Source organism: Phoca vitulina, unplaced genomic scaffold, assembly GCF_004348235.1.
Source record: "Phoca vitulina isolate PV1807 unplaced genomic scaffold, GSC_HSeal_1.0 scaffold28, whole genome shotgun sequence".
NCBI lineage: Eukaryota > Metazoa > Chordata > Mammalia > Carnivora > Phocidae > Phoca > Phoca vitulina.
In genome coordinates, this window is record NW_022589731.1 from 24865402 (window position 1) to 24886761 (window position 21360).

The 21360-nt window shown below is 43.9% G+C and overlaps 1 protein-coding gene across 1 annotated transcript in view; it reads left to right on the top strand.

Annotated features, from left to right (window-relative positions):
• The first annotated feature begins 3915 nt into the window (after window positions 1–3915).
• GLRX3 (glutaredoxin 3) overlaps window positions 3916–21360 on the top strand; it is a 31616-nt gene continuing 14171 nt past the window's right edge. Inside the window, exons 1-4 of the mRNA XM_032423307.1 lie at window positions 3916–4045; window positions 9651–9759; window positions 18773–18847; window positions 19582–19783. Of these exons, the coding sequence (XP_032279198.1) occupies window positions 3957–4045; window positions 9651–9759; window positions 18773–18847; window positions 19582–19783 (475 nt within the window). The 5' untranslated portion in view covers window positions 3916–3956. The remainder of the gene's footprint in view (window positions 4046–9650; window positions 9760–18772; window positions 18848–19581; window positions 19784–21360) is intronic.

Consider the following 21360-nt stretch of genomic DNA (forward strand, 5'->3'; position numbering starts at 1 on the left):
TAGAGAGCACCTTATGAGATATGCCCATGTCTCTGTGTGTGTGTGTGTGTGTGTGTGTGTGTGTGTGTGTGTAGCAAGCCCAAAACATTCAACCCAATTCTAGATTAGGTTAGTGGGTACATGCTTATCCATGTAGTCGTATCTTAGGAGAAACCAGACTGCTGCGGAACCATCAGATAACGCACACTTCTGAAAAGAAATGGAATGTATTTTTATTGGCACAGCCAAGATGAAGTACGTCTTGAAATCTGTTTTACAAATAAACTTGCACATAAATTGTCCATTCACTGCTTCGAAATCTTTTTTTCACCTTTGAGGAGCTGTCAGGGGTCCCTAATAAACATGAGTCTTATTTAGTTTACTGGATATGTAATTCTCCTTTTCTTTGAAAATAATTATTTTTCAAACAAGTGCAGCAAAAATACAACCAATAAAAATCTAGCTATGACAGCATAAACAACCTTTACAGCCAGCATATACATAGAGTTCTTCCAATAAAAGCAGTTTCTGGTAAGGAAAGGAACACAAAATTGGTCGACTGGTGCCGAGATCCAAGGCTGGGGTTCCTAAGGGTTGACAGACAGACCCTCACAGCCTATTCCCATTTCCCCATTGGGATAGCCCCTGACTGTTGGGGACAGTTGGAGCATCCCACCTGCCGGCATATTTCAACATGGTTTGTGAGACACCCTCCCCAAGGCCCATTCTTGAAGGGGCCACCAAAGCTGATGGACAGTGGGGTGAGAAGTTCCTTGGAGGGCTCTGCAGGGCAGGACACAGACCCTCTGCCTTTTGGTTCTCCCTATCCTGCATCCAGCGCTGTGGTCTCTCGAGAGGGTGGTACCAGGGCAATGGCAGGGCGGGGGCACAGGGATTAGGGTGGATTTCGTAGAATCTGGCCCAGGGATTCTGCTCTGGATTTTGGTCACCTCTAGTCCACCTGTCGGGGCTCTCTGGAAGTGCCTTATTTGGGTCCTTCCCAGCCCTGCACCCAGTGGTGGTCACTGTGCCCCTTCTTAGGAGCCCTGGCCACCAGTGCGTGTGGAGAGAGCATGAGCCCGTGGGGGGAGGGGGGGAGGAATGGGCTCCTGGGCATCCCCAGCCAGGTACAGACTCCTCCTGGGGAGCTCCATGTTCGCGGGATCTCAGCAGACGTGCGGGTGTTCATTTATGCTTTTTATAGTAGCTGGAGAAGATGTTATCCCAGCTTGAGAACAGAAATTAAAATATGTATCCTTCAGGTGCAAACTACTGTACTTAGAGTTTTACTGTTTCTCTGCAGGGGGGCTCCATTAATCTTGTAACAGGGAAATTCCTAAGGAGATTAATTCCCTCCAGTTGGGGTTATTCTCAACTGGTCTTCAGGGGCGGAGTAATTGGAATTTAAGAGTCTCTCTTAAAAGAAAGGAAACATTGGCCATTTCACTTGAATAACAACACTTTTTAATGCCATGCTTTGCCCATTAAAAACGCTGGCTCCTTCTCTCCCTCTCAGTACTCCTGTGTCTCTGGGCTCCTTGAGGTGAGGTTTACAAACCCCTGCCAGGCGGGGGTTTTGTTCCCTGCCCTCCACAGTCCTCCTCTACAGTGACCGGGTATTCCTCTCCACTGTGGCTCGTTGGCGTCTGCCCAGCACTCGGCCCTGTGCCCTGCCAGGGAGTGACACTTGGCCCCGGGAAGGAAGGATGTGTCATTAAAAATGCACAGCTAAAATACTTCCTTGCCTATTTAGGAGCAGTAAATGTTAGCTGTCATTACCTGGAAAAATAATTACACCTCCATCTCTCTCTCACACACTCCCTCCTTTAAAATGGGGTCAACTTACCAACATCAAGTGGGTGGAGCTGCTTTGCTGCCAGGAAGGCCCCCTGCAGCTCTGTCTGGAACTTTGGCTCTCCCAGACCAGGATTTCAGTCTTCACAGCCCAGAACCCAAGCATGGGTCCCCATGTTCCAGGTCCCTGAGCTGCCACACAGCACCCTTGGGGAAACCTAACGTCCTTTTCAGGGCTGTGCTGGGAGAGCTGTTCCTGGTTCCTGAATGAGCAGGGTCTGGAAGCCTAGGAGAGGCTCCTACCCAGGGGACACTTCAGGTAAAATGTCACTGGGTTCCCAAAGGGGATGCCCTGAGGGAATAGGACATGGCTACGTGATGCTTACATATGAGGTCAGCAGAAGTTCGGTGCCTGGGATGAACACACATTGGGGACATTGGCCAAAATCAGCCCCAATATCTTGCTTTCCTGTGTCTTTGAGCTTTTGAGCACCAACAGGGGCCTTTGGGAGAGCCAAGTCCAGAGTACTCTGCAATAGGCTACACCAGTTTGATACGATAATGAGTTTTTCCCTTTGGGTGCAACATGCTTAGAGAGAGGACAGGGTATTAACAGCACCTGGGTGGGATGGGGTGCCGTGGTGGGGCACCAGATGGGCGTGAGGTGGTAACAGAAAGCCTAGGGCGAGTCTCGATGCTGCCCCTTCCTTGCTGTGGGTCTGGTTGTTGCCTTAGCTACAAGGTGTAGGTAGGCAGTGATGTTTTTACATAAATACAGACACATGTTGAAGGCTTTGGCAGGCTGAAAATCACCACGGGCATGTATATATGGTACAGACCTGTCGCTCAGACACAACAGCCAAATACTGCTTGGGCTCAGGGCCCAGTGGAGTGGTATTTGTGGCCAAAGTCAGAGCATTTTAAAGCTCAGAGGTCAGCTTCTAACCGTTAGGCCTGTTGATGTCAATAGTGAGAGCTGCAGAGAGCAGGAGGCAGAAGTGGAAATGTAATCTGGGAGTTTCCCTAACATTCTTCTTTGAAAGTAGATAGGTGCTCTGTAGCTGGTGTGTGCTGCTCTCAGCAAATTCCATTTGAAGGGAAAGTCAGAATTTTTAAAACAGCCACATTAGAGGGAGTGAATACTGCTGCTTTTTGAAAAAGAATCACTATAGCACATTTCCCTAGTGCATTACAATTTCATTATTTTTTAAATTACAAAGCCAGCCCATGTTCTTTGAAAAAATGCAAATGATACTAAGAAGTACATGATGTAAAAAGGGAAGATCCTCCCTTTGACTCCCCACCTTTCTGGGAGCGAGCTCTCCTAACACTTTGGGGCATATCCTTCTGAAGACCTTTTTTTCTATGCTACGTTCATCTATATATAGCTATGCTATTTTATTTACCTATAATTCTGTTTAAAATGGCCATCGGAGTATATACATCCTGTTTTGCAAGGTGCTCTTCCCCCCACCTTCTACTGCATTTTTATATAGTAATCTCTAGATTTTATTTATTGAAAAAAAAACTTTTTTTACATTTTAAAATAATTTCGTGTCACGCGCGGTTGTAAGGAATAATACAGAGAGATCCTGTGTACATTCTCCCCCAAAGATGACATCTCGCAAAGCCATAGAACAAAACCACAACCGGGATGTCGACATTCACGCCATCCGCCCCTCTTCTTCGGATTCCGCAGTGTTACTGGAATTCATTTGCGTGTGTATGTGTTTTGTCCCATGGATTTTGTGTTTAGGTTTGCATATGTACCACCACAGCTGGGATACAAAACAGTTCCTCGTGGCTCTTACTGCATGTGATCTCCCATTTTCAGTAACATCCCGCCTTTTACTTAATTTCATTTTAGGTTAAAATGTCATCTTGTTGAGCGGCCAGACCTCGTGACTTCACCTGCACTCCGCACACGCGCGCACCCCTTCTCCCAGGGGCTGTAGTCGCCGCCGACGCGCTGTGGAGCCCCGGGTAGGTGCGCAGTCCCGGGGAGCCGGGAGCACGCGGGCCCGGCGCGCGGGCACTCCCCCGGAAGCCCCGCCCCGCTTCCGCGCTCGCGGCTGGCGCAGGCCCGGGGCGGGGCCGGAGGGCGGGGCTTCCGCGCGCAACTGCCCGAGGCCCCGCCCCCGCCGGCCGCCCACGCTCGATTGCTCCTGTCTGGCGGCGGCAGCATGGCGGCGGGGGCGGCTGAGGCGGCGGCGGCTGTGGTGGAGGTCGGCTCAGCCCAGCAGTTTGAGGAGCTGCTGCGCCTCAGAGCCAAGTGAGCGGCGCGGCGGGCGGCAGGGCTGAGGGGACGCGCGCGGGGAGCGGCCTCTCGGGCGGCGGCGGCTTGCGGCCCGGCTCCTTCGCGCCCCGCCGGCGGGGCCTGTTGGGGCGGCAGACTTGTGGGGTCCCCGGCTTCCGATCCCGGCCCCCTGGCCCCAGAAGAGGAGCGGGATGGGGGGCCGAGCTCGGCCCCCGGCCCGGCCCCGCCGTCCGGCCTGGCGGCCCCCGGGGCCTCCGGCGACGCGGTGACTCAGCCCCGGGGCCGGGGGGGAGGGGGCGAGCAGACCCCGCCGGCCCGCGACCCAGGCCCGGCCCCGGCCCGCTTTGTCAGCAGCCCGCGGTTCAGGGAGGCCTAGCTGCTGGGGCGACTGTGCCCGGTTGGCGCCGAGCGCTTGTGGCGCCCGGGGAGTCCGGCGGTGCTCACTCTGTGCGGCTTACCTGCCGGCTGGGGTCGGCTCTGGTTTGGCACACGTGCTTCTAGCTGTCGGGCCGCCCTGGAGAGGGGACCCGGGGGCGGGCACGGAGACCGTGCTGGGGGAGGGGGCGCTTACGGGCCAGTGTTCCGGGGCGGCGCCGCAGCCCGGAGGCCGCCGGGCCCGGAAGCCCTCCGAGGACCGGCTGGGAGCTCCAGGGTCCGATCGCCTGCGAGGCGGCCCCCAGCCCTGCCTCTAACTAGCCTTGGAAGCCCTGGGCAAGTTTCAGAACCGGGCCTCAGTTTCCCCAGCGGTGAAACGGTTGAGAGTCGTGGCTGCGTCCGGGTGGGGCGGTGGGGGGTGGATGGGATGGTGCGGGCGCCGTGCTGGCCTCGCGTGCGGGGACGCTGGCCCGTAGGCTCTTCGGCGCGGAACCGAGTGCCTGCGTGGCGCTCCCGGGCGGGGCACGCTTGTGGACCACAGCCAGTGGCATTTTGCCCCCCGAATTTGAAGTAGAGGCAGGTAGTGCTCCGCTCGGGAGAGCAAGTGGGACCGGGGAGTTGTCTGTGTTGGAAACGGAGCAGGGCGACAGGTACCTCCCTACTCTGGTTGGTCACGCTTTACGGAGGTGACGGAGTTAAAGGTGTTAACCAGAGCAGCCCGTTTGACATTTCAGGTTTACTTCGAAAATTGTTTAGGGGGGAAAAGGGGGGAAATGACCATTACTCATTGATGAAGGGTGGGTTGTGATTCTTCCAGCACTTGCGTATAGGCAGCCCAAGTAGGGACGGCGCCGGAGGTGGGCTCTGGAAAGGAGCCGGGCTTGTGTGCACCTGCCCTTCCTGAATGTTTCAACTTACTGTCACCTGAAAGACCGTTTTGCCTCGTGTGTTGCACATTTTGGTTTTTATGTTTCATTTTTTATCATAAAAATCCTTGAAATAACACGGTCCATACGATTTGGATGTATTCTTCCCGGTGGTCTGTACTCGAAGTGATCCAGAGAACAGCATACCTTTTCCGTAGTGATTAGTTGAAACAGGGCACCTGGAAATGATGGATGGCATCTTGGAAGGAATAAATCTCTGCCGATTTTGTGAAAATGAAAGCATTGGAAAACATTAAACAGTACTTGTTACCGTAATCATTTAAAAATCTACTTCCTAAATACCATTTCTCAGTTTTAAAATTTTACGTGAGTTGAAATTTTTGCGGGCACCTGGATGGCTCAGTCGGTTAAATGTCTGCATTCTGCTCAGGTCATGATCCCCGGGTCCTGGGATCCAGCCCTGTGTCAGGCTCCCTGCTCAACTGGGCTCTGCTTCTCTCTCTGCCTCCCCCGACTTGTGCTCGTGCTCTCCTTCTCTCTCTTTCAAATAAATGGATAAAATCTTAAAAAAGACATTTTTGTTTTGCTTAAATCGTCTCAGGTGTTTGTATATCACTGAAACCTCAGCTGGTCTATACAGTGGGGGTATTAATACCCATTTGTAAAATACTTAAGAGTCTAGCATATGATAGTATTTAATAAATTGTAGCTGCTGTTATCTGCAGACAAGTAACTGCAGCAGCAGAACACCTAGTAATAATAGAGAAACAGCTCTTCATTGAGCACTAATTATTTTGTTGATGTACAACCAATGTTCATTACATTGTCTAAAATCATGTTAGTTAGGATTTGAACCTGGCCTTTAAAGTTTTTCCTCAAACAGTGCACCATGCAAGTTGGGTTATTTCATGCAGACATGTAACCTGAGAGGGTAGCAGCATTTATATTTGTTTCAGGTTTATGTCCTTATGCTACTAGGCAGTGTGTACTTAGAGAGCTGAGCATCTAAATAGGAGGTTGTTGTGGGTAATGTACAATTACTATTAATATGGTTTTATTTTTAAATATTTTTATATTTTTGTTTGATCTTGCCAATATCCCAGGGTATTAGTTATTGCTAATTTATTTTGTTTTATTTTTTAAATATTTTTAAAAGATTTTATTTATTTATTTGACAGAGCGTGAGCACAAGCAGGGGGAGCAGCAGGCAGAGGGAGAGGGAGAAGCAGGCTTCCTGCTGGGCGGGGACCCCAATGTGGGGCTCCATCCCAGGACCCTGACCTGGGCCGAAGGCAGACACTTACCCTACTGAGCCACCCAGGCGCCCCTTAGTTATTGCTCTTTTACAATATGGAACTTAAGATTGCACATTTAAATTAGGATTTAAATTACTCTTCAAAACCATGTTAGTAGTAATGGAATTTAAATTGTGTGGGTATACCTTTTTCCTTTTTTTTAAACTGTTAAGAGTATAGTTAATACACAATAGTATATTAGTTTCAGGTGTTATCTTTTTTGCATAGGTCAGTTCATAGTGTTAAAAAATTTGGTAACATTTAAATTTTAAAAAATATAATCATATTGTGAGCATTTTTCCATGTCATTAAAATTCTTTGAAATATGATTTTTAATGACTTGATAATATTTTGTTATAGGACCATTAAAAAAGCTATAGTGTTGTTGAAGAATTGATTCTTCCTGTTATTTGGCTGTGTAAGATAATTGGAAGGTGTCTTTACTCCTTAGGATAGATACTTGACAGTGTGTAAGAAATTTCTGAAAGGTTCCAATTTAATTTTTACCAGTAGGATATGGAAATGCTTGGCTCCTTCAATCTTTTTGTTTTTTTTTTATCATGGAATATTATTATTTAAAAAGTCATTTTTCAGTTTAGTTAGAAGTGGTATCCCAGCTTTTTTAAAAGAATGAGGCATTACTTACATACCATAATAAAATGCACGGATTTTAATAGCTAGGTGTGATGAATTTTAACAGTTGTACATACACAAGTAACCACCATTCAAAACAATATAGAGCCCCAGAATGTTCTTTAGCTCCTTTCCTGTAATCCCCACCACTGACCCACTCTCTGTCACTATAGGTTAGTTTTGCCTGTTCTTTGTACTTTATGTAAATGGAGTTACACAGCTCATGGTCTTGAATGTCTGGGTTGGTTTCCTCATCATGTTTTCTTTTTTTTATTTTATTTTATTTAATTTAATTAATTAATTTATTTATTTATTTGAGAGAGAGAATGAGAGACAGCATGAGAGGGAAGAGGGTCAGAGGGAGAAGCAGACCCCCCGCTGAGCAGGGAGCCCGATGTGGGACTCGATCCCGGGACTCCAGGATCATGACCTGAGCCGAAGGCAGTCGCTTAACCAACTGAGCCACCCAGGCGCCCTCCTCATCATGTTTTCAAGATGCACATTGTTGCATGCATCTATAGTTGGTTTCGTTTTATTGCCCAGTAGTATTCTGTTGTATAAATATACAACAGTTTCTCCAATTTGTGGACATTTGAGAGCACGAGTAGGGGGAGGGTCAGAGGGTGAAGCAGACTCCCCTCTCAGCAGGGAGCCTGATGCGGGACACATCTGACATTTATTTGTAGCTTTACCCATTCTTGATTCCTTCACTCCTGACCCAGAGGAGGCTGTCCCTTCCCTCATGGTGAATTCTCTGCTCTTAGATTTCCCCTCCTGCCGCCCCCGAAGACCTTTGCATCCTCAGCCTCTCGTGTCTTTATCCTTTCCCTCTCCACTTGCACTACCCTCTATGAAACAAACATAAGGATTTTCTTGTATTAAAAAGAGCGCAAATCCCTTGATCCTGTCTTTCCCTCTGCCTAGGACTCTCTCTGTTCACAGCCAGATCTCTTCAAGTGTAGATTTCTAGCAGCCTACAGCCTCATCTTAGGTTCAGTCCCCGCATGCTGCAGTCTGACTCGTGCTTCTTCTGCCCTGCAGCATTGCTGGGGCCCTTACAGCTGCATTGGATGGTTGTCAGTTCTTCCTTCTTGACATCTTTCTCTTGACTTCTGGGAGGCCCTTTAACCTTGCTGTGCTTTTTAGGCTCCATTTTCTGGTCTACTGTCTGGGTTCCTTTTCCTCCATCTGTCCTAACTTACTGTCGATGAGCCCAGAGGCTCTGACCTCTGTCTTTTATCCTCTAGGGTAGGAGAGCTTGGTGCCAGCTCCATTTCTTGATTCCCAAATCTATCTGCAGATGAAGCACAGACTTCTTTCCTGAGCTCCAGACCATCACTAACAGCCCCCACCCCCCTCAGGCTTCCTTTCCCCTCAAGTTAGCAGCTTCTATACATGATGCGTGGCTCGTGCCACCACTAGTCATCAGTCACTGAGCCAGAAACTTGGAGGTGGCTCTAGACCATGCTTCCAAGGTCACCAAATCCTGTCCCTCCTACCTCTGAAGTCCTCCCTTTGCTTCTGCTCGCCAGCACTGGGTGGGAGGCTTATGCTTCTCGTGGCTGTACTGTTTACAGTTGGCCACTCCTTTCCTTGCCCACAGGTTAGTTGTCCTTAGTTCCTTTCTCTATGTGACATATTTTTCAGTGTGTTTCCTTCCTGGTTTTTCAGATTTTTTTGGTTGGGGATAATTATAATTTGTACTTAGACTCCTATAGAAGGGTTTTTCAGTTCAATATGAAGATAGACTTAAAAGATATCTTAGCCAAGACCATTTTATATGAAAATGGTTGATAAGTACATACTGAGATGCCTAAGAACTTAGTCAATAATTTATTAATCCACTGTTCTGTTCATACCATCAATTTTTAGAAAATCTTTTGTGGTAGAATATAAAAAAAGCCTGTCTTTGTGAAAATCAGTTCCATTCTTTTCCCTTGTTTTCTGCCTGTGTGCCTTCCATTTTCAACATTTTATTCCTGTTCCTATGGTCACAGTTAGAGCCCAGCATCACAGTACTGTGCTTAAAAAGTGAATACCCCATAGTACCTATGCATCTGTAGCCATTTGTCGCAGACGTGGTGCTTCGGCTGCAGAAATCTAGTTTCCAGCTTTCCTAAGGGTCTGAAAACATAATTGATTTATATGACTATTAGTTGAGATGGATGAATATTTAGAACCACTTCATAGGAGCTAAGTCTTCACTCAAGAAATATCATTAAATTGAAAACTCATCCAAAAGATTACCAAGACCTTGTAATAAGCCTTATATTTCAGTCTGTGTTTAATACGATAGAATTCTAGCAGTAGAAAAACATTTCAGGCAGTTCTTGTAAAGATTGTTTTGGTAATAGAATTTAATCTATGTCAGTATTTCCTTATTTCTAAAGATACTGTAACTTTAAAAGATTGCATTTTGATGATTTCCAGGTCCCTCCTTGTGGTCCATTTTTGGGCGCCATGGGCTCCACAGTGTGCTCAGATGAACGACGTGATGGCAGAATTAGCCAAAGAACAGCCTCAAGTTTCGTTTGTGAAGGTATTATATTTTTGGTGTCACGTCTTTTATGAGGCAGACTGCATTTTATTAACATAAGGGAGGAGGGATTTGGAATTCCACATGTTTATAATTGGTGTTATTTTTTATTATTTTTGCAGTATATTATTCTTAAAAACCTTAAAATTGTTTTGCATTTCTCAAGTATGAAATACTGTGACAATAACCACACTTTCCCTAACGTGTGTGGTGGGAGGACAGAACTAGTAAATTGCAGGATGGGTAGTGGGGATGTTCGCCAGCAGAAGCAACTAGATCATTCACTGTGGATCATTGTGTTTTGAATATAGTAAAAATATTAACAAAGCTTGCTTCATTGAAGAGCAAGGTGTGATATGGAAAGCGAGTAAAGGAAGGGTGTGTGGAGGCCGCTAGGAACCAGGGGAACAGGAAGAAGCAACTGTCTTGGATCACGTAAATGCAGACCTATAGGAGAAACTGAAAGCTTTTCTGACCTGTTTAGGAAGCAGAGGAGAAAGGAATCGAGCATCTCCCTGCCTTGCCTTGTTTCCACCCGGCTGTGCACACTCCGCATTCCTAGTGTGTCTCTTGGGTGGGCACGTACCAGGAAGGTGATAGTTGAGGCTGTAGATGAGCTCACTTGGTTGAGCACATTTAATGCTGTCAATTAGGACTTAGTCTTGGTTGAGGCAACAAAGCCCAAATAGGAGTCAAGAACCTTAGAAATGCATTTTTGGGAAGGGAGGCACACGCTGTATTCAAAAACTTGAAATCCTTAGGATTTAAAGAAACAAAAAGTACCAAATCCTTATTTTTTAAAACTATAATTAGGGAGTTCAGAGCACATGTTGGCAAATATACCCATTTATGGGGCTAAAAGTGGTATCTTCTGTATTTTCCACTTTTTATGTAAACTGAAAACAGAATTCTGACAGGCTAATTCATCCGTGTAATAGGCGCTGTAATTTTCAGGCAATTTCTATATAGGTAAGTGTGCTTTGAATAGGTATTGCAGGTAGATGTCTCAAAATCAGAACCGCGAAAGGGGTGTACAGTGAGAATGCTTCCCCACACCTTCCCTGCCAGCCCTGGTGTCCCACCCTGTGAAGAAGGGACTTCTTATATTAATTTTGCATGATTCCTTTCAGTGTTTTTTTTTTTATGAAGACAGAGCAAATATAGATGTAATAGTTAGATTTTTAAAATTTAAGGACTCACTTAAAATTCCAATGAAATGTGTAATGTAACCTTAGAATGTAACCCTAAAATGTCCAATATAAATAATAGAAGGAGACATTAAAACTGCATGTTTGGTCAGTGATAAAAGATAATGATTACCAGTGAAATGAATGATTAAACATTTCAATCATAAGATTAGTCAAGATGATGGTAATTGTTGCATGTCTGCTTTTATGTGTATAATGTTTCTGGTTTAGGTAACACATTGTTCTTAGCTGCCATCTGAATGATTTATTTAAGGCAACTATAGAATTACTTCTCACATTGGTACCACACTTGGCAGTGAGATTTTAAGTTGTTCAAGTGCTTAAGTGTCTGAGTAAGCCAGGGGTTGGGAAGTCCTTATCTGTCGGGGACACCTGAACCTGAGTGCACCTGCTGTTCGTGGGAAGGCTGACAGCATGAGGTGGGTAGTTCTTCCAGGAGGCATTACTTTCTGGAAATGTACTCTGTGGAGTAGTTTTTCTTTTCTTCCCCCCCCCCCTTTTTTTTTTTAGGATTTTATTTATTTTAGAGAGCATGTGAGTGGAGGGGAGCTGCAGAGGGGGAGAGAGAGGGAGGGGGAAAGAATCTCAAAATCTCAAACAGACTCTGCACTGAGCATGGAGCCTGACACAGGGCTCGATCTCACAACCCTGAGATCATGACCTGAGCTGAAGCCAAGAGTCAGACGCTTAAGCGACTGAGGCACCCAGGCGCCCCAGCAGTGTTTCTTTTAAATGGCAAAGATAATTTGCATGGAGTTTGTAAGGTAGGTAATTTAAATGATGAGTAAATAAGTAAAATATTTGAGAGATCTGTTGGCATGCCCCAGTAAGAGGATGCGGTTCATTTAAAGAGAGCTTTCTTTTGTTAATGAGAGCTTTTGAGCCATCTAGGGTAGGGAACTGATGTTCTGCCACCTCTGTGTCTTTTAATTTGATTTCTTAGTTTTTTTCTTTTTATTTATTTATTTATTTTTTTTTTTTTTAAAGATTTTATTTATTTATTTGACAGAGAGAGAGATAGCGAGAGCAGGAACACAAGCAGGGGGAGCGAGGGAGAGGGAGAAGCAGGCTTCCCACTGAGCAGGGAGCCCGATGTGGGGCTCGATCCCAGGACTCTGGGATCATGACCTGAGCTGAAGGCAGACGCTTAACGACTGAGCCACCCAGGCGCCCCAGTTTTTTTCTTTTTAAAGATATTATTTATTTGAGAGAGAGAGCATGCACGCATGAGCTGGGGGCGGGGCATAAGGAGAGGGAGAGGCAGACTGCACTGAGCAGGGAGCCCCACATGGGACTTGATCCCAGGACCCTGAGATCATGACCTGAGCCGAAGGCAGACGCCTAACTGACTGAGCCACCCGGGTGCCCCTAGTCTGGCATTTTTGACTTGTGAATTATAGAGATCAATTGATTCTATAATTTAAATTTACAAAATCATTATGTAGGTGATCTTAAACATGATGTTTTTAAGAGTTTGAGTGTAAAGTTTTGTGACCATAATTTCTTATTTTGTAGATGATGGAAAAGCAATACCTGAGAAAAGTGAGCATACATTTGGCCTGAGTAGTTCCTGCTCATTGGAACAGGTTGCTGAAAGGCAGGACTCTTAGGTTTATTGCATCTGAATGAGCACGCTCTCGCCTGTACTGATGATGTAGTGACAGAGTGCTCGAATGCTCCCCGGCACCACGTCTGTGCCTTGCGGGGTAGCACTCTCCTGCGCTGGCCACCCTGTCTAGACCTACCTGAGGCTCTGGGCCCTATGCGGAGGTTTGCCCGCCTCCAAGGGCTTAGAGGAGATACACAAGTTATTCTTACTGCTAAAAATCTTATTGAAAACTTAACATTTGTTCAGAATAAAATTAAATGGCTAATTAAAATGTTACATGCCCTTTTCAAATTACGTTAAGTCAGTTTGTTAGCACTTTATCTTTAACTAAAATGGGAAAACACATTTATCATTTAATCACTTGTTTGAGAGATAGAATCTTTCAAGATCTAGTGTCTGGTGGCAAGATAGGAAGGAGGAAGAGAAGCACAAGGCTCTTTGTGATGGGAAAGTTGGGTACCATTAGTTCTGTTCGAGGTCCAGATCAAATTCGTTTTTTTTATAGGAGTGGCCATTCATTTTTACTTTACATTTGGTTTTATTATGATTTAATTATTGAAATTTTATTCAATTTGTTTTTTATTATTAGATTTATTATTTATTTTTCTTCAAATGAAGGTTGTATGTTTAGGTGCACAACATGATGATTCAATTCAAATCCATTTTATATGAAGTCTCCTGTGTACTCCTGTGGCTTTTTTTTCTTTCATCTCCAAACTTTGTGCCATTGGTTCAACTATTAGAGAATATCTTGTGTTTTTGTCTGTTCTGTCATTTAATTCCCTGTTTTGATTGGCTGTTTTTTTTTCTTTTTTTTAAGAGAGAGAGCACTTGGGGGGAGGGGCAGAGGGGGAGGGAGAGAGACAATCCCAAGCCGACTCCATGTCCATCACGGAGCCCAGTGTGGGGCTTGATCTTACAACCCTGAGATCGTGATGTGAGTCAAAATCAAGAGTGGGACACCCAACCAACTGACCTACTCAGGCGCCCCTTGATTGGCTTCTTGACTAGATGGTGGGATACTTGAAATAGGGACCTTTACCTTACCTTGTTTTCATTTTTTTTATTGCTTTCCTTTGTGTAGGTGGCTCCCACCTTCTATGTCAGCCTCCCCCACCCCTCTTCCAGCTTGGTATTCTGATCCAGTTAGGCTGTGGTAATCATCTTACCTTATAATGCACTTTAGTACGTAAATTCTCACAGTCAGGCTTATCGGCCACCTGGTTGGTGAGGTTTGTACCACTGTGTTTCATTTCGCAGTGATCTTGTTTGTATAGTACCTGCTGTACTTGCATTTTATTATGTCCATTGTAACTTCAGGTACGAAGGCAAAGGTATAGAAGGAGTTATATATTTAAATTTGTATTTTTTGATTCTCAAAAAATAGGAATTGTTTTAGTTTGATTTATCTTGAATGTGTAAGCATCTTAAAATACAGTTCATAGTATTTAATTTCTAAGGGTCTATATAATCAGTATAGATAATTTCTATACGGTTATAGAAATGTTTAATTCTAAATGTCTGTACAATTAGCTTGTGTAAACAGACAATGCAGGGCAATCTCCAGAAGGGAACGACCAGCTGTGTAGCTAGGTACCAGTTAGCTGAATTCCTATTTTTCAGCAGCAGAGAATACTGACATGATACTAATAATACTAATAATGGCACTTAAAGAGAACATATGTAGAATTCCATTTTGGGGGAGCTCTATAAATGCCTCTCACATAATTCAAGTAGAATAGCTAAATCTTAAAAATATCCTAGTTTTTATTTATGCAGTCTTGATAATAAAATACTAATAATTAACAAAGTTTATTAGCCCTTCCTGGGCTAAGTTTGGCAAAGGTCTTTTAAAAAGCTACCAAAAACATTAATTTAAATATCTCTTTGGACAAAGAATTTGATTATGAAAAATTTTCCTTTTAGATCATATCACAGAGTTAGAAAGAATGAAGTTTAACAAGATGTCTCTGAATGTGAGGTTTAATTGTTCTCAGGGCCACCCTGGCCAGTGGTCATTCCCATTGTAGGCTTAGCAATAGTGACCAGCATTTGTTCAGTATTGTGTCAGAATTTATCTATCTAACACTTATTTATATGCCACCATTATGCTAGTCACTGGGGGTATAGAACAGTAGGGTCATCGAGTCACATATTACCAAGGTACTTTTACATCGTAGTAAGTTCTGAAAAGAAAGAAACAGGTGGTAGAAGAGGAGGACTTGGCGGCGGGTGGGTACTTTATTCGGGTTGGGCTGGAGAGGTGTATCTGGTAAGGGAAAGCTGGAAAGTGAAAAGGAATTGTCATTGGGAGAGCTTGGGATGAACTTTTAGGCTGTGGATCAGCAAGTGAACACTGTCGGAGGGCCGGCAGAAGGCCAGTGGAGCTAGTGAAGGAGGAGAGGTTCTGGCAGGAGGTTGGAGAGGGAGGCAACAGCCAGATGACCTTGGGGGCACTGGAAGAGTTTGGGTATTATTACTATTTTTTTAAGATTTTATTTATTTATTTGACAGAGAGAGAGAGGTCACAAGTAGGCAGACAGGCAGGCAGAGGGAGAGGGAGAAGCAGCTTCCTGCTGAGCAGGGAGCCCAATGTGGGGCTCGATCCCAGGACACTGGGATCCTGACATGAGCCGAAGGCAGACGCTTAACCGACTGAGCCACCCAGGTGCCCCGAGTTTGGGTATTATTTTGAGTGCAGTGGAAGTGACACACAATTGGATTTCTCTTGTTAAGTTGATTCCTCCAGCTGTCCTGTGGGCAGTGGTTTGAAGTGGGGGAAGAAAGGATGCAGACTAGAAGCAAGTACACTCATTAGGAGGCTATTTCACAGGCCAGGTTAGAGATGCCTTGGAGTCTAGTGGAGAGGGAGCATCGAGATGATGCTCTGATTTGGCTTATATTTTGGAGGGGGAACCTGGAGGACCTGTTGATGGAGTGGATATCCGGAGAGGGAAATGGATTAATCAAAATTGTCTCCTTTTTGATCTGATCCTTTGGATGGATTATAGAGATCAAGATGCCCTGGGGAGGAACAGGTTTAGTGGGAGATACCTAGTAGAGATCTGAGTGCAGGTGTTGAGTGTGTAGCTTGGAGGTGATGGGGGAAGATCTGGCATGGATATTAACTTGGGCATTGTTGCCATATTGGTGTTACTTAGAGCCACAGGGCTGGATGAGACCACTCAGGGAGAATGAGCATAAATAAGAGAAGTGCACTCAGCATCAAGTCCTGGCATGTGCCAGCCGTGTAGAGGTTGGCCAGATGTGAAGGAAGAAGCCAGAGAGACTGAGTCTCAGAATTCGGGAAAAAGAAAAATCGGGAAGCCAAGTGAAGGCTTGTCGAGAACGTGGTATCTCGAGAAGGTGGGTGTGGTCACACTGATGATACTGAAAGGTCAGTAAAATGAGGAAAGAGGGGTAGCCATTGGATTTGCTGAAATGGCAGCATGGTAGTGTAGAGTGGAGCTTGGTTCTGGAGCCATACTGCCCTGCTCCACCAAACAGTGTTGTAATCTTGGCTGACTTACCTAACCTCGTTAAGTTCCAGTTTCTCCTGGAAGTCAGGTGTGATAACAGCATCCATTATCAGGCAGATTAAATGAGTCAGTACACAAAATGCACTTAGAACAGTGTCTGGCCTAGATTAATCATAGCTGTTAGCCATTACTGTCGTAGTGGTCTTTGGTGACCCTGGAGAGAGTGAATTCCCTACCTGTGGATTTGCCTTGCTGTGGTAACACCTCCCTGCCTCTCTTCACCCCACTCCACAGACATACAGCACACCTCAGGGGAAGGGTCTGACTTCGAGAGTCGTGGTTCAGCAAGCAAGTGGTTCCCACCGAAGGCATTCATTCTGTCTGAGATTCCATTCTGGAAATGTTCATGTTTGGTGGATGCTAAAGTCATGTATAAATCCTATCTCGAAATTTAATCTTTCTTTTTGATTGATACAGTAGAAAAAGTATACCACAGTATAGTGAAAAAAAAAACATAGGTTTTATAGTCAAACAAACTTGGGTTTGTTTCTCAGCTCTACTACTTACTATGTGTCTTTGGACAAGTTACATCTTTACCTAGCCACCTGTAAGTTTGAGTTGATTATATACTACCCACCTTTCCAGGTTTTAAGTAGTTTAGGCCATTGTCTGCAAAGGGCTCTCATGGTTTGTGGCACAGGGTAGGCTTTCCATGAAAGATCGCTCTTACTGATCATCTTTGGTCTTTTCTGAATGCAGATCAGTTTTCAGTATTTTCTATTTTTATTGATAGAACTGTCATGTTGTTTTACATCCAATAAAAATGTTCCCAAAGAATTTCAATGTGCAAAGGTTTTAGGACCTCAGAAACCTTGTTCTGGGGGAATGGGTTTGCCTTCAGTGGCACTCCTGGCCAGTGCCCGGGAGGATTTGTCTGTCACCACTGCCTTTGTCTTATTAAGATCTCATCTTCCTGGGAGCTGTTTTTTGAGAGGTGCATGCGGTGATCTTCCTGGCTTTAGGAATTTCAAGAGGATTGTTTGCTTCCTGGAAGAATTGTCATTAAGGGAGACTGTTGGAAACCAGCAGGAACATGAGAAGAGGTCAACTTTTGGCCACACAGAGGACTGTGTTTTTGAGTCCAGATGCTTCCTGGTTTGGTTTGGCTTAAGACTATTATCTTGTGGGTTTTTTTTTTTTTCTTTCTTGGTATTGCCCCTTTTTAAAATTTGTCTTATTTTGCTGTTAGAATCCAGTAGTACCAAAGATAGGGATCGTAACTGAGCCTAACCCAATGCCCACAGGTGGTGGGCACTTGAGAGATTCTTTGAAAGAGAGAAAATAATGAACTGCCTTAATCATTGCCTTTTCTGTTCCTCTTTGGTCTGAGTGTGCAATTGTATGAAAGAAAGCAGCACAAAAGTTTTAAAAACTTGTAAAAAGTGTGTTCTAAATAGCTCTCTCCAAATGCTTTTTCTTTTTTTCATTTTTTTGGGTTTATTGGACAGTTGATGTTGATTTAAAATCTATATGATTTTCACCTAGTACATTTTGAAAAATGAAAGTAATTAAAAATATTGTTTCAAAAGGGTGTTTTAAAGAAAAAAAAATAAAGTAGGAAAAGAGCACCCAAGAAATATATGAGATGGAAGATACAAACCAAAGACAAATGACTCTGCCTCCCACTTACCGTCAAGGTTCATTTGGATAGATATATACCGGATCGGGGAAAGCGCTAGATAAAAATAGTGTTTCAAGCCCAGTGGAAATCTTTCATTCCTGGAAAAATACAGGATATATATATTTAAATCTTTTAACAATATAATTTATCAATAAATTTTATTTCCTACAGGTATAATGTGAATACAGATTTTTATTGGTTTTAAAAAGTTTATATTAAATTGACAGTCCTATGAGGGAAGGATATAATATTATGTCTTGGTTTTTCTCAAAGTGTACGGTTTACAAAGTCCTACATAAATAGCTTACAGGAATTGTGTTCTAATTATTTAGAAATTGAGTTATTAAATACGTTTAAAATTCATATGTCAGATAGCACATCATATCTGGTTGAGGGGCCTCAAGGAAATTATCAAGCAGAATGCAGTCATCTTATTTAAAATGCATTTAAATGTATGAATAGACCCAGAAGCAAATAACCTAGCAAGATATCTGCTTAGTGTCCAGCAGCCTTGCAGGAGTTAATGGTAAAATTTATCAGACATCAATAGTTTATTGAAGAAATACTCCTTTTTGCTTCATAATTTGCAGAAGGCTACAACTGTCAGTCATGATGTACTGCCTCTTGAAATTAGTCAATAGAGCAAACAGCAAGAATTGCTGTGGGCAGAAAATAAACACTGTAATCATGACATAACTGGGGTCAGTGATTTATGGATTTCAATATAGTAGTAGCTGCATATGATTGAAAATTTACTAGGTCACTAGTGCACCAAAAATTTTATTCACAGCCTCCAGGCATCTTTTGAAATGTGCAACAAAATAAAAACCTCTGAACCTGTTTTGACACTGCAGACTCAGTGGATGACACGCCAGCCCAGTGAGTCTCATTTAAATGTAAATGTGTCATAAACTTTTGTACCATACTTTTTAAAAACATCAACTATTTGAAGGGATGATGCATGTGAAGCTGATTTACATATTGAAGTAGTAAGAAAGGACCTTTTTATAATCAAGCTTTAAATTCTTTTATTTTAAAGTTGGAAGCTGAAGCCGTTCCTGAAGTATCTGAAAAATATGAAATTAGTTCTGTTCCCACCTTTCTGTTTTTCAAGGTAAGGATAAAGATGGCACAAGAGATCCTGCTTCTGTCGTGGGCCATGGGGCTCTGTCTTGGTTCCTTTACCCTCTCCCCTGATCCCTGAACACTTGGCACTGGTTGTTCCTGGCTTTGCCCTGTCTTCTCATAGTCTCCTTGTTTGCACTGATGCTGAAGCTTGGCCTGGGGTTCCTGCAGAAGTGTCATGGGCAATCAGAGTTGGGGCTTCTAGACAACAATCCGGATACTTGGCTATAGACCCAAAATGTTCCCTGAATTGGGTCAAAGTTGGTTGCTTAGGGCATGTGCCTGGGCATAATGGAATATCTGGCTGGTCCTGGTTTGATTAATGACTCTCTTAGGAAGCAGGTGCAGATCTGTGCTTTAGGGCACCCCTGAGTGTTACCACAGTTCCCCCCCAATACCGCATTTATACTTAGTAATAGATTCATCCCCATGAGGGTGGGGAAATCTTTTCTGTTTTTGGTTAGACTCTGATCTGGTTTGAGTTTGAGGTATTGTGATGTTTTCCTAGTATGTTCCCAAAAAGGGAAAAAAAGAAGACAATTATGTATTTCTAAAATTGAGATGCATCTGGCAATTGGTAATCAGGTTTTTAAGAACATATAATAGTGTTGACCCCTTTAAAAATTGGCTAGAGCTATGAGTTCATACTTGTTAAAATTTTGGATCTTAAAAGGGATGATGAAAGAATGCCACACATATTCTAAACGACTTTTTTAACTTCAGAATTCTCAGAAAATTGACCGATTAGATGGTGCACATGCCCCAGAGTTGACCAAAAAAGTTCAGCGCCATGCATCTAGCGGCTCCTTCCCACCCAGTGGTAACGAGCATCCTAAAGAAGATCTCAACCTTCGCCTGAAGAAATTAACTCATGCCGCCCCTTGCATGTTGTTTATGAAAGGAACTCCTCAGGAGCCGCGCTGCGGTAAGAAGCTGCTTTCACAAGGACGCAGACAGAACGGGTGCTTGACCAGCGTGGGGTGCGGCTAGGTGCCCATCTCTGTTCCTGCTGTCCGTTCCTCTTACACTTGTGTTGAGATACCTTTAGAAAATCAGGAAGGTCCTAAGTCCCACTGGCATTCTGTCGTGAGGTGATGAGAATTAGGTTGCACCACACACACAGAGAATGTTGGAACCCAGAGGCATCTTAGAAATCATCTGATTGAAGATTTTTGTTTTATATACCTAAGTACCCAAAGAGGGGGAGTTTGCTCAGGTCACCTTGGAGTGTAGTTGGGATTAGGTTCCAGCCATCACATTGCTGTCACCTGAATGGGCTTTTGTCTGCTCAGTTCATTTTGCTATTAACAGTTTCCTGTCTTCCTTGGCAGTCTCTCTTGATTCATGTAGTCCAGATTCAGCAGTTTAAAAATTTACAGAATTTTGGTGGCATTCTTGTGTCTCCCCCTGTGCTTTTGCCTTCCTTCTTGTCCCAACGTTGAATTATGTGACTGCAGTGTTCACCTATTGTTTATAGGTGCTAATAATTGAAAGATTCTGAATTCTGTGGCTTATAGTCACTCTTATTTTCTGTACATATATGCTTGTAATTTTGTCCTTAAGTGAGTTTTAGAGTTTATTTGACCCCTCTGGTATTGGGTTTATGTTATTTTCTTTTTACTATGCCTAGTACAACATTATTATGCTTCATAATTGAGCATTTAATGCCTCTTGATGCTGCTGTTGAGAATCTGAGAGTATTTGTTTCAACTATACAGGAGGGAGTTTATTAAGATACGCAGCAGTAAAATGGAGTGTGCTATTGATACGATTACTGCATGTCCAGTGTGACTTTATAAAAATAACCTAGCTTCCAGTGTAAATTTAATTGTAAATTCTTCCCTATATGGCTAACAAATTACATATTAGATTATGAAAGTCTAGTTTTAAAAATAAAGTTTCATGTTGAGTCCTGTCTTAAAAAGGTAAAGAAATGGTTCCTTTTTCTCTCAGTTCTACTTGAAAAATATCCTTGCTAGTATTTACATGTCAGATAATGCCTGCTATTTATATGTTGAAAAACTAACTTGGTCTCTACTGGAGTTAACCCCAGATAGCAACAGCCCATCTTTGTTGTGGTGGTTTGTTTTTAATAGTGGTTACGACTGGTTTACTTTCTCCCATCAGGCAGGAAAATCATTTCTGCTACTTTCTTTGGTGACCTGAGAACAGGGACTTACAACATGAGTCTGATGGGTTTTATTCAGTGCCTTCCTTGCAATCTGAAGTGTGGGTGAACTGTTGTCAGATGTGGATGAACCTGTAGGAAGGGTTCTACGCAGTAAGCCTACAGTAAAACCAATAGAATACTCTCTTCTTTGGGATGGAACAGGAGCATTCTCTCACTCCTTTCTGAATGAGAACCTAACAAGACTGGCAGGTGGTAAAAGTGCAGCTTGGGAAGGGGTGCTAAGGCAGCAGAGGGGGAGGTCGTGCACTGGGAAGCGTGGTAGCCAGATGTCACGGCAGATGAGCCGCATCCCGACACCACCTTATGCCCCT